At 51.8% G+C, this 10,201-nt stretch overlaps 3 protein-coding genes across 3 annotated transcripts; 1 reads left to right on the forward strand and 2 right to left on the reverse strand.

Annotated features, from left to right (window-relative positions):
• Positions 1-1,260: 1,260 nt before the first annotated feature.
• On the forward strand, positions 1,261-1,416 carry PHYSODRAFT_505125 (hypothetical protein; the record flags this gene model as incomplete). Its single annotated transcript, XM_009530341.1, has 1 exon — positions 1,261-1,416. A coding segment is annotated over one exon (156 nt), but the record flags the coding sequence as incomplete, so codon positions are not given.
• A 1,985-nt stretch (positions 1,417-3,401) lies between these two features.
• PHYSODRAFT_301668 (hypothetical protein) lies at positions 3,402-4,252 on the reverse strand (the record flags this gene model as incomplete). Its single annotated transcript, XM_009530342.1, has 4 exons — positions 3,402-3,668; positions 3,880-4,008; positions 4,048-4,096; positions 4,143-4,252. 4 exons carry the CDS (start codon positions 4,250-4,252, stop codon positions 3,402-3,404), a joined length of 555 nt encoding a protein of 184 aa, XP_009528637.1.
• Positions 4,253-9,518: 5,266 nt separating this feature from the next.
• On the reverse strand, positions 9,519-9,743 carry PHYSODRAFT_421114 (hypothetical protein; the record flags this gene model as incomplete). The annotated part of the gene is made up of 1 exon (XM_009530343.1): positions 9,519-9,743. A coding segment is annotated over one exon (225 nt), but the record flags the coding sequence as incomplete, so codon positions are not given.
• Positions 9,744-10,201: the final 458 nt, after the last annotated feature.

The following is a 10,201-nucleotide window of genomic DNA, read 5'->3' on the forward strand; positions in this document are numbered from 1 at the left end:
CTATACGGGGCGTACAGTCGGCATGCCGCCTGAACATCGCGAATACGCCGCTACGAACTGCTAGGCTGTGTGCAATAGCTCCATACGTGCGCAAGGCCACGGTTAGGTGTATCGTGCCATATTCGGGCGCCAACGAGCCGGCGAAGCCACCGCCACGGCCTACCGATCGCTATACGGGGCGTACAGTCGGCATGCCGCCTGAACATCGCGAATACACCGCTATGCACTGCTAGGCTGTGTGCAATAGCTCCATACGTGCGCAAGGCCACGGATAAGTGCATCGTGTCATATTCGGGCCCCGACGAGCCGGCGAAGCCACCGCCACGGCCTACCGATCGCTATACGGGGCGTACAGTCGGCATGCCGCCTGAACATCGCGAATACACCGCTACGCACTGCTAGGCTGTGTGCAATAGCTCCATACGTGCGCAAGGCCACGGATAAGTGCATCGTGTCATATTCGGGCCCCGACGAGCCGGCGAAGCCACCGCCACGGCCTACCGATCGCTATACGGGGCGTACAGTCGGCATGCCGCCTGAACATCGCGAATACACCGCTACGCACTGCTAGGCTGTGTACAATAGCTCCATACGTGCGCAAGGCCACGGATAAGTGTATCGTGCCATATTCGGGCCCCGACGAGCCGGCGAAGCCACCGCCACGGCCTACCGATCGCTATACGGGGCGTACAGTCGGCATGCCGCCTGAACATCGCGAATACACCGCTACGCACTGCTAGGCTGTGTGCAATAGCTCCATAGGTGCGCAAGGCCACGGATAAGTGCATCGTGTCATATTCGGGCCCCGACGAGCCGGCGAAGCCACCGCCACGGCCTACCGATCGCTATACGGGGCGTACAGTCGGCATGCCGCCTGAACATCGCGAATACACCGCTACGCACTGCTAGGCTGTGTGCAATAGCTCCATACGTGCGCAAGGCCACGGATAAGTGCATCGTGTCATATTCGGGCCCCGACGAGCCGGCGAAGCCACCGCCACGGCCTACCGATCGCTATACGGGGCGTACAGTCGGCATGCCGCCTGAACATCGCGAATACACCGCTACGCACTGCTAGGCTGTGTGCAATAGCTCCATAGGTGCGCAAGGCCACGGATAAGTGCATCGTGTCATATTCGGGCCCCGACGAGCCGGCGAAGCCACCGCCACGGCCTACCGATCGCTATACGGGGCGTACAGTCGGCATGCCGCCTGAACATCGCGAATACGCCGCTACGCACTGCTAGGCTGTGTGCAATAGCTCCATACGTGCGCAAGGCCACGGATAAGTGTATCGTGCCATATTCGGGCCCCGACGAGCCGGCGAAGCCACCGCCACGGCCTACCGATCGCTATACGGGGCGTACAGTCGGCATGCCGCCTGAACATCGCGAATACACCGCTACGCACTGCTAGGCTGTGTGCAATAGCTCCATACGTGCGCAAGGCCACGGATAAGTGCATCGTGTCATATTCGGGCCCCGACGAGCCGGCGAAGCCACCGCCACGGCCTACCGATCGCTATACGGGGCGTACAGTCGGCATCCCGCCTGAACATCGCGAATACGCCGCTACGCACTGCTAGGCTGTGTGCAATAGCTCCATAGGTGCGCAAGGCCACGGATAAGTGCATCGTGTCATATTCGGGCCCCGACGAGCCGGCGAAGCCACCGCCACGGCCTACCGATCGCTATACGGGGCGTACAGTCGGCATGCCGCCTGAACATCGCGAATACGCCGCTACGCACTGCTAGGCTGTGTGCAATAGCTCCATAGGTGCGCAAGGCCACGGTTAGGTGCATCGCGCCATGTTCGGGCGCCAACGAGCCGGCGAAGTCACCGCCACGGCCTACCGATCGCTATACGGGGCGTACAGTCGGCATGCCGCCTGAACATCGCGAATACGCCGCCCGGACTCGCGATTGCAGTGTACAAGGTTTGGTGACCCTGGATGGAGATGTCCCCAAGGGAGGACCCCGGCCGGAGCCAAGTATCGAACGAGAGGCAAAACCCAAGGGAGCGTAGAAGTGCCTCCGACTGGAGGCCACCTACTCTTGGTGTACTGTACAACGCAAGAGGAGCCCGACCGGATCAAGTGAAGACCCAGAAGCCGTGAAGTTGTCCAAGACATCCCGGATGTGAAGCCCAAGTGGAGTGCGATCCCGTTTGGAGATAATCCTGGATCCCGGATGGATATACCAAGAGACCATCCCAGCTGTGGTGATCCAGTATACAAAGTCCAAGATGTTTCCGACCAGCCAATATCTGTTCGGATTCCGTGGAACATTGAAAATCGCTTGCGTACCCAGTGATGATTATACTTGCTGAAAGTATGCTACGAGGGACCACGGACGATTGCGACGGCAAGGCCATAGTGAAGCCAAGTCAAGATGGAGTGCATGTAGAGATCGACAGAAGATAGCCATACAGACAGACAGAGAGACAACAGATAACAGATAAACAGAGTTCGTTTTGCCAAGGATCGCACAAGTGAGTTGGAGCAGCCTACCGGACGTGCATTCCCAGAGGACCGACTAAGTCTACGTGTGAGGGCCCAGCAATTGTCACATCTGGGTCGAGCTCCCGCAACCAAGTCCAGTCCAAGTTGGGGTGAGTACCGGCACCAACCCGAGGCTGATTCATCCCATTTCATTTCCTAGTTGCCGTTGAGTTCGTCCAGACCTGATTACCTTTCACCCCTGGTTGGAGTAGCCCCGTGTGGAAAGTATTGATTTAAGTGCTATGTGTGATAGGAGGTAATTGATTGTTTTAGTTTCCCTCAGTACTCGAGGGTGGTGCGCGTGAGCCAAAACCGACCGGGATCGACCGGTGTCCTCGAGTCCGGCTGGAGTTGACTGGAGTAGTGACCGACCCTTGTACGGTCCAAACGACTAAGGAAAGGCTATGTGTTTGCATATAACTCTGTATCTGTTTGTATTGTTTGGTTATCTGAGGCTGTCAGAGGCGACGTCCAGGAAGGTTACGTTCTGCCCTGCTGCCTAGCGACCTACAAGTATCCAGACAACTCATTCACGGTTAAAGACCCCTGGTTACGAAGACAAACGAAGCCACAGGGATTGTTCACAAGGACACACGCCGACCCGATTGGAGTGTACATCTAGGTGTACCATCTACGGCTAGGTTTGTTCTGGGTGCACCCCATTCGGGAGTCTTCATCCAGGGCGCGCTAACTATACACCAGGGCGGTCAGGCGTTCCCCCGCCTCGCCTCACCCTGATCATCGCGTACCCGCTGCTACGTAATGCTAAGAGCGCTGTCCGTTTAGAAAATCGATCGATTTTCCCCTGCCAATTTATTTCCGCTTACGGAAAAATGAGGGTCCAAGAAATCGTCTCCATGTCCAAGTAGAAAAGTGGTTTCGCTAATTTATTTGATCAAACCTATCCAATCGCATAGCTGTATATATTGGATATTTGATAGGTTTCGTTTCGCACTTCAACTCTGCTAGAAGAAGGCAACAAATATCGACTTCCAAGTGATTTACTGCTCTGCGCAGCGGGCAGGCCCAAACGACAATATACTGTGGTTCGACAGGACGCTGCGCCATCATCACTCCCGTCGGCGTCGCGCTTGGCGGCGCGCGTTCGAAGGGTATCCCACAGCTTCCTGCTCGTCACAATGCCCTCCTCCCATGTCGGCGGCACTTTCTAGAACGGATTACATGTACATTTTCTTAAGCGCCACGTAGATGATGAGAGCTGCCACGTATGCGTCGCGCGCTCCAGATCACGGCTGACCATAGCCGAAAAATGGCTCACATCGCGCGAAATGGCGGGTTATAATGAGCCCGGCTTTATGAGGATCGAACTGTGCTCTTATCCTCGCTCGCGCACAACGTTGACCACGGCGATCGCGTACATGGCCGTCGGGAACACACTTACCATGAGGTGAGGCGAGGTCGTAGTTGAGTGGGCTCTCGGTGTGCGCAGGTGTGATACGACGCCACTGAGCAACCGGCCCTTGGACGATCAGTCCCGGTACGGACTCCTATCATATGCGTTTTCTAGATAGCATCCCGCATCTTACTACAGTAGCGTAGATGGCTGGCTGACCGGTGTTTGGTAGTTGAAGTTCTCTACAATATTCAAACTAATATTTAAAGGAGCTGTGCGCCTCTATACCTGCATTCGCACGCAGCATACATGAGCTCGACATCAATAGTACTTGTGCGGTGATCGCGGAGGGTGCAACTTGCATTCGACGCCGCGCTTGACGTAGCGTTCGCCGCCATACGTGGGGGCCGTCTTCCTCCAGCTTTTCACTCGCTCCTCACAATAATCCGTCGCCGCCCAAAAGAAATTGGTGGTGCACCAATTTCTTTTTACTGCATTATAACGAGGCGTTTCGGCCACCTAGTTTTTCTTAACGCTACTTCAGAGAAAAAAAGGTGAAAAAAATAAATCGATTTTCTAACCGATCAACTCTCTAAGCTGAGTGCAATAGATCAATAGGTGCGCAAGGCCACGGTTTAGGTGCATCCTGCCATGTTCGAGCCCCAACGAGCCGTGGAAGCCACCGCGACGGCCTTCCGTGTGCTATCCAGGACGTACAGTCGGCATGCATCCTGATCATCGCGAATCCGCCGCTACGTACTGTTAAGACGAGTGCAATAGATCCATGGGTGCGCAAGGACACGGCTAGGTGCATCGTGTCAAGGTTTGCCTAACCGTGTTCTTGCGCACCTATTGATCTATTGCACTCTCTCTAGGCTGTGGACCACTACCGCGTAGAAAGCCTCCGTCCCCATTCGCACCTTGGCTCCTCAGCAATTCCTCAGTAGCCGCCTGCCGACCGTAGCTACGGCAAAAGAGCTTGTTGGTGCCAAATGAGGGTACCGCATGCCGAGACGCATCCAATGAGCCACTCCACGCTGACTACCACCGCGTAGAAAGCGGATTCGCCTATAATCCAGTTGGTCAGTGTGTAATTGCTTCACTACATGTAGATATTCTAGAATGACCATGCTCGCTCGTTCTGCGCTGACACGATTGCCTTCGAAATCTTGCTGTCTGAATACCAGGGCTCCTGATCATGGCATGGTAAAAACTATAATGTCAAATATTTTGTTATTGATTATTTATTGCAGTCGGTTGGGCCCGACCACATTTTTTTATGTCGGGAGGTCCCAGCAATAACTGCTCCTCGATGATGTTTTTAATGGGATAGGAAGCAACGTTAGTGCTGCTATCGCAGACCAAATAGGATTATAATCGTGGTACAGCAAGTCAAACGATGACCCCTCTTGACATCTAACTGGTATATTTTCTTGAAACCGGTGCGACTCCGGTGCCGCACTGGGCCCTCCAAAAGGTTCATATGCGTGGGCAGATCGAACCGGTGTGCTACCGGCGACACTGGTGAATCAGTGCATATATTGAGCAGGGTACGGATGGACGAAGTGGAGTGAAGAGAACGCTTGGACTGTACATTAGCACTAGAGATACTAAGTATGCATTTGCATTTTCTACAAGCTGCAAAACATATCTCAACCAAGGCTCGCATTTTTTAATTTTGTATAGCATTGCCGGTTGATATCTTGCATCTACAACATTACTTAAGTAAGAAAAAATCCGAGCAGATGCTGCGGCTGCGAAGCAGGCGCAGGAGATGACCGTAGCTAGTAAGAAACGAAATTAATAACAACTGACAAAAGAAGGGTTTACTCCAAAATTCTCCTATCCCAGCCTTCGCGGAGCCCTAGTAAATACAGGGACTTTCGTACAAAAAATCAAGTTATTTTATCTAAATGTCAAGAAATTATTGATTATGATCGCTTTCGAAGCTACATTAGGGCTGATGCCATTATTTTTATTTATGAGTCAGATGAACCATCGATAAATAAAAATACCATAATCAGGAGCCCGGCACTCAGTGAGTTCTGATTCACTGTGAGCTGGGATAGATTTGAGATACTTCAGTAGTTTCACTCCCTCTGACTGAAACATGGACTGTGTATTTTCCTGTTTTTCTCTGCAAGTACACTGCGCGACATAATCTTTCGGACACTCACATTTTTGTCCATATATCAGCTTCTAGAAACCGTTAGAGCTCGCTATTTAGATATGTTGTACCTATCCGATCAATCTATAGCTGGCATGTGACGCGGACTTAGATTTCTGAGCGCGTAGATAGGCTAGTATACAACTGACACGATTCCGGACCGCGACAAAGTTTTCGGACAATTTTTATCTTGATTAAAGTATGTCCTGCAATGATGGGTACATCAAATCAGCCAATCAGCGTCCTATGTCGGCGCTAATGCACACATTTGCGTCTATTTCACGGCAACATGTATCAAAATAGAGCCTAATTTTCGTTAGAAGAGGTTAGATAGACTAGTGGTCTACCTAAGAGAATCGTTGCCGCAACTCTGAGCACTTTGCCGGTGTGGATGAGTTGTGTCGAGTTACGCGAAGCAGTTGTGTGCGAAGGGCTAGCCGAGTACAGGAATGAAAGTGTGTACTTCAGTGTAAAATTGGTTGTGATTCTTGTTGTTTAAGTGTTGTTGTAGGCGAAAGCTTTTCAAGCGGAAAAAAACCCGTAGACTCTATCTGACTACTATGGCCGCAGCCATGAGAGTACAGCACGCATGCTGTCGCTCGTAACTCTCGAGTCACAAGCTAGTCTCTCTCGCAGTCAATGCCTTCAACCGTCACTCGCTACTCGTAGACATTCAACAAGTATTCTACTATACATCTTCATACATTGTTGTTGCAACCCAAGTGACACGGATTGACCTCAGTCGAATCTCTTACTCCCACTTAAGTTGGGTTTCACAACATATACAAGCATACAATATTATCCCTAGCTTAGACGCATCCAAGTTCAACGTGAATACTGTCTGGATGGCCTCAGCCAATCCCTGTCGATCCGCCTTTGAGTCAGCGCGCAGTTGAGCAGGTTCGTGGCTTCCACAGAAGTCACAGGTATACCCGCAGGCACCCAAGCCGGAGCATTACAACATCGTTGCGAACGTACAGCTTCACAGTACAGCTTCATTCATTGCAGCAATAATCTCAAATTGTGACCTGGACGCATCCAAATCTACGTGTGAGCACGTAAGAAGGCCTCGGGCAACTCAATCGTCGCTCATCACAATGTCCGACGCATTGTCAGACTCGCTCGCAGTCGCCGCAGCGACAGTAGGTCCGCCCTCAGAAGTCCACGCCATTTGCACGGTATCAATCTTGAGCAGGTCACGCAGACGCTCAAAGACACACGGGCCCAGTGCTTTCGTAAAAATATCCGCAATATTCTCAGTTGTGGGCACGTACTCCATTTGCATGTGTCCACTATCGATCCACTCAGCAATCGACCTTGTCTCTTTCGCCAGGTGCTTCATCCTCTGCGAATTGCCATTGTTTTCGACTTCTTTCAGGGTACTCTGGTTGTCGCAGTATAGTGTTGCGATTTTCTGTTGCGGGATTCCAATATCCTTCAGCAGCTTTTGTGCCCATTTAATCTCTTTCGTGCATTTGTGGGCGGCAATCAGCTCCGCAGCACAGGTGTCGTCAGCCACACTTCCCTGCTTCTTGCTCTGCCAGTGCCAAACATTGCCATTTGGCCTCAAGGTCCAACCAGAAACAGATTTGCTCGTTTCAGGACACCCGGCGTGATCTGCGTCCGCAAACGCATCAATCACCACACCATCACTAGCCACTCCTGCATAGCGATATACCAGGCCAAGGTGCTTGGTACCACGCAAGTACCGCAGCACGCGTTGTGCCTGCCGGAAGTTCTCTACTGTGTATGCTCCTCCGTACCGACCAAGTGTCCGCACCACATTTGCCAAATCAGGTCTGGTACAGTGCACTAGGTATTGTAGAGACCCTATTATCTCGGGAAATGGCAGCTTCGGATCATTAATCAGGTTGGGGTTTTTCTCCACTCGTACAGTTCGCTCATTGTGAACTTGAGGAGACCGCACTGATTTTGCTGCTGCTAATCCAAAATTCTCGAGCATACGCTCAACGTACGCTGTCTGCGAGATGCACAATATCTTACCCGGCTCATAATTAATCTCCATTCCCAATAGGTGTTTCACCCGACCCAAGTCCTTCAGTTTGAACTTCTTGCCCAGCGCTTCCACCACGCCGTCAGCATCTCTCGGGTCTGCGGCGATCAGTATGTCATCAACCTACACGGTCAGGAAGATTTTGTTGTGCTTTCCTTCTCTCCAATATACTCCAGCGTCAAACGTACACTTCTTGAACCCGATCTCAACCAGGTGCTTGTGAAGCGTGTTATTCTAGATTCGCGAGGCTTGCTTTAGTCCATATAGTCCTTTAACTAGGCGACAGACTCGTCCAGCGCCGTCGTTGTAGCCCTCAGGCTGCTCCATAAAAATCTCAACACCGGTGAGCACACCATTCAGGAACGCGGTCACGAAGTCTACATGCCGACAGTCGAGACCAAACAGTAGAGCTAGCAACAGTACGAGCCGTACCGACTCGATTCTCACTACAGGTGAGTACGTCTCCAAATAGTCGAGTCCAAACTTTTGCCGATATCCCTTAATCGCCAATCTCGCCTTGAACCGCTCTATCCAGCCCTTTTCGTTTCGTTTGCACACTAACACCCACAGTGATGTCAGAATGTTGACAGGATTGTCCTTCGTGTACTTCGGCCTAGGTACCAATTCCCACGTATTGTTCGTCATCAATGATTCGTACTCCGTGTCCATCGCTTTCTGCCACTTGGGTCCGTGCTCGGATGCAAGAGCCTCCGTCACGGTTGTAGGATTCAGCAGGTTGCACACAGCCCCAATCATCATGCATTGAAACAGTGTCTGAGTCATAAAAAACTCTGGGGGCTGTATCGCTGTGTTTGGCGGCGGGCTGGAGTCGACCTTCGTAGTGGAACAGTTGGAGGAGTCCGCTGTGCTCGCCCCCCGCTCCCACTAGTTCCACGTCCTCGTACTGCTGAGGGTGCGGGAGCACGTCCAGTATTCGCAGCACCACCAGCTCTCCCACTACGGCCAGCCCCTCTAGATCTCCCACTAGTCCGTGCAGTACTCGATCTACCTGCGTCGGTAGTCACATTATCACCAGTTGCGACTTGCGGTGTAGCAGGAGTAACATCCTCCATGTCCTCGCAGCCACCCGAATTACCGTCATCATCATCATCACTACTGCTGCTGTAATCACTGCTGTCATCCTCACTTACTTCGTTGTCGTCAAATTGTTCCGCCATGCCGTCGTCGGTGTCGTAAAATCCTCTTCTTCATCTTCCATCAGCTCAGGAATCTCCTCAAACCGGTCACTTTCACTCTCAGAGTCAGATTCCTCATTCTCGCTCGCATCTGGTAAATGCACACGGCTAACGGGAAGCGAGACGTAGTCAATGTGGTCTGGCAGATCGACTTCCTTCTCAAAGTACACTTTATCGATGAGATCGTGCACGTATTTAGGATCTGCCGTCATATCTTCATAAAAGACGACATCTCGGCGCTCCACTACATTGCCAGTACACAGGTCGAGAATACGATAGCCGAGCGAGGTAGTCAAAAAGTCAATACCGCGCGAAGCCAAGAAGGCCTTCAGCGCGTTGTTGAGAAACTCACCTCCTTTGTTACTCGAGAAAATATTAATCACATGCTCCTTTTCCAATTTAAGCAGTAGATCCATAGTGTGCTGGTTTGCATCACTCGTCTCCTTCAGGAGAAAGCACCACTTAAATCTCGAAGCTTCGTCTTCGATGATCTGAAAATAGCTATTTCCTCCAGGTGTCAGCATTCCAACAGGGCTAATGTCTGACGTCAGACGCGCACCACATCTCTTCTGACGCTTGCCGTGTCGTCGGAACGACATGCGCTTTTGTTTCGCACGCTGACAGGCAATGCAGCGGAATGGTACCTTAGAATCTGCGAGTGTCAGGTCCAAACCGCCCACCATGTCCATTCAGACCATCCTCTTCATCGCCTCCAAGTTCGGATGTCCAAGTTTTATGTGCCACGCCATCACCGTATCAATTTTCGGAGTCGTAGTTGCCGCGCAGACCGGGTTGCTAGGCAGTACAGGGGTTGTATCCAGCCAATAATGCCCATTTCTTTTCCTAAACACCATTTGCACACCTTCGTAATCGTTGTGCGTGAAGATCGTGACTCGTTCTTCTGGTGACGCTGCCTTTGGCGTTGTAGGTTCCCATCCGTCTTGCTCCAGTTGCTCTTGACTGATGAGGT

Source organism: Phytophthora sojae, assembly GCF_000149755.1.
Source record: "Phytophthora sojae unplaced genomic scaffold PHYSOscaffold_5, whole genome shotgun sequence".
Classification (NCBI taxonomy): domain Eukaryota; phylum Oomycota; class Peronosporomycetes; order Peronosporales; family Peronosporaceae; genus Phytophthora; species Phytophthora sojae.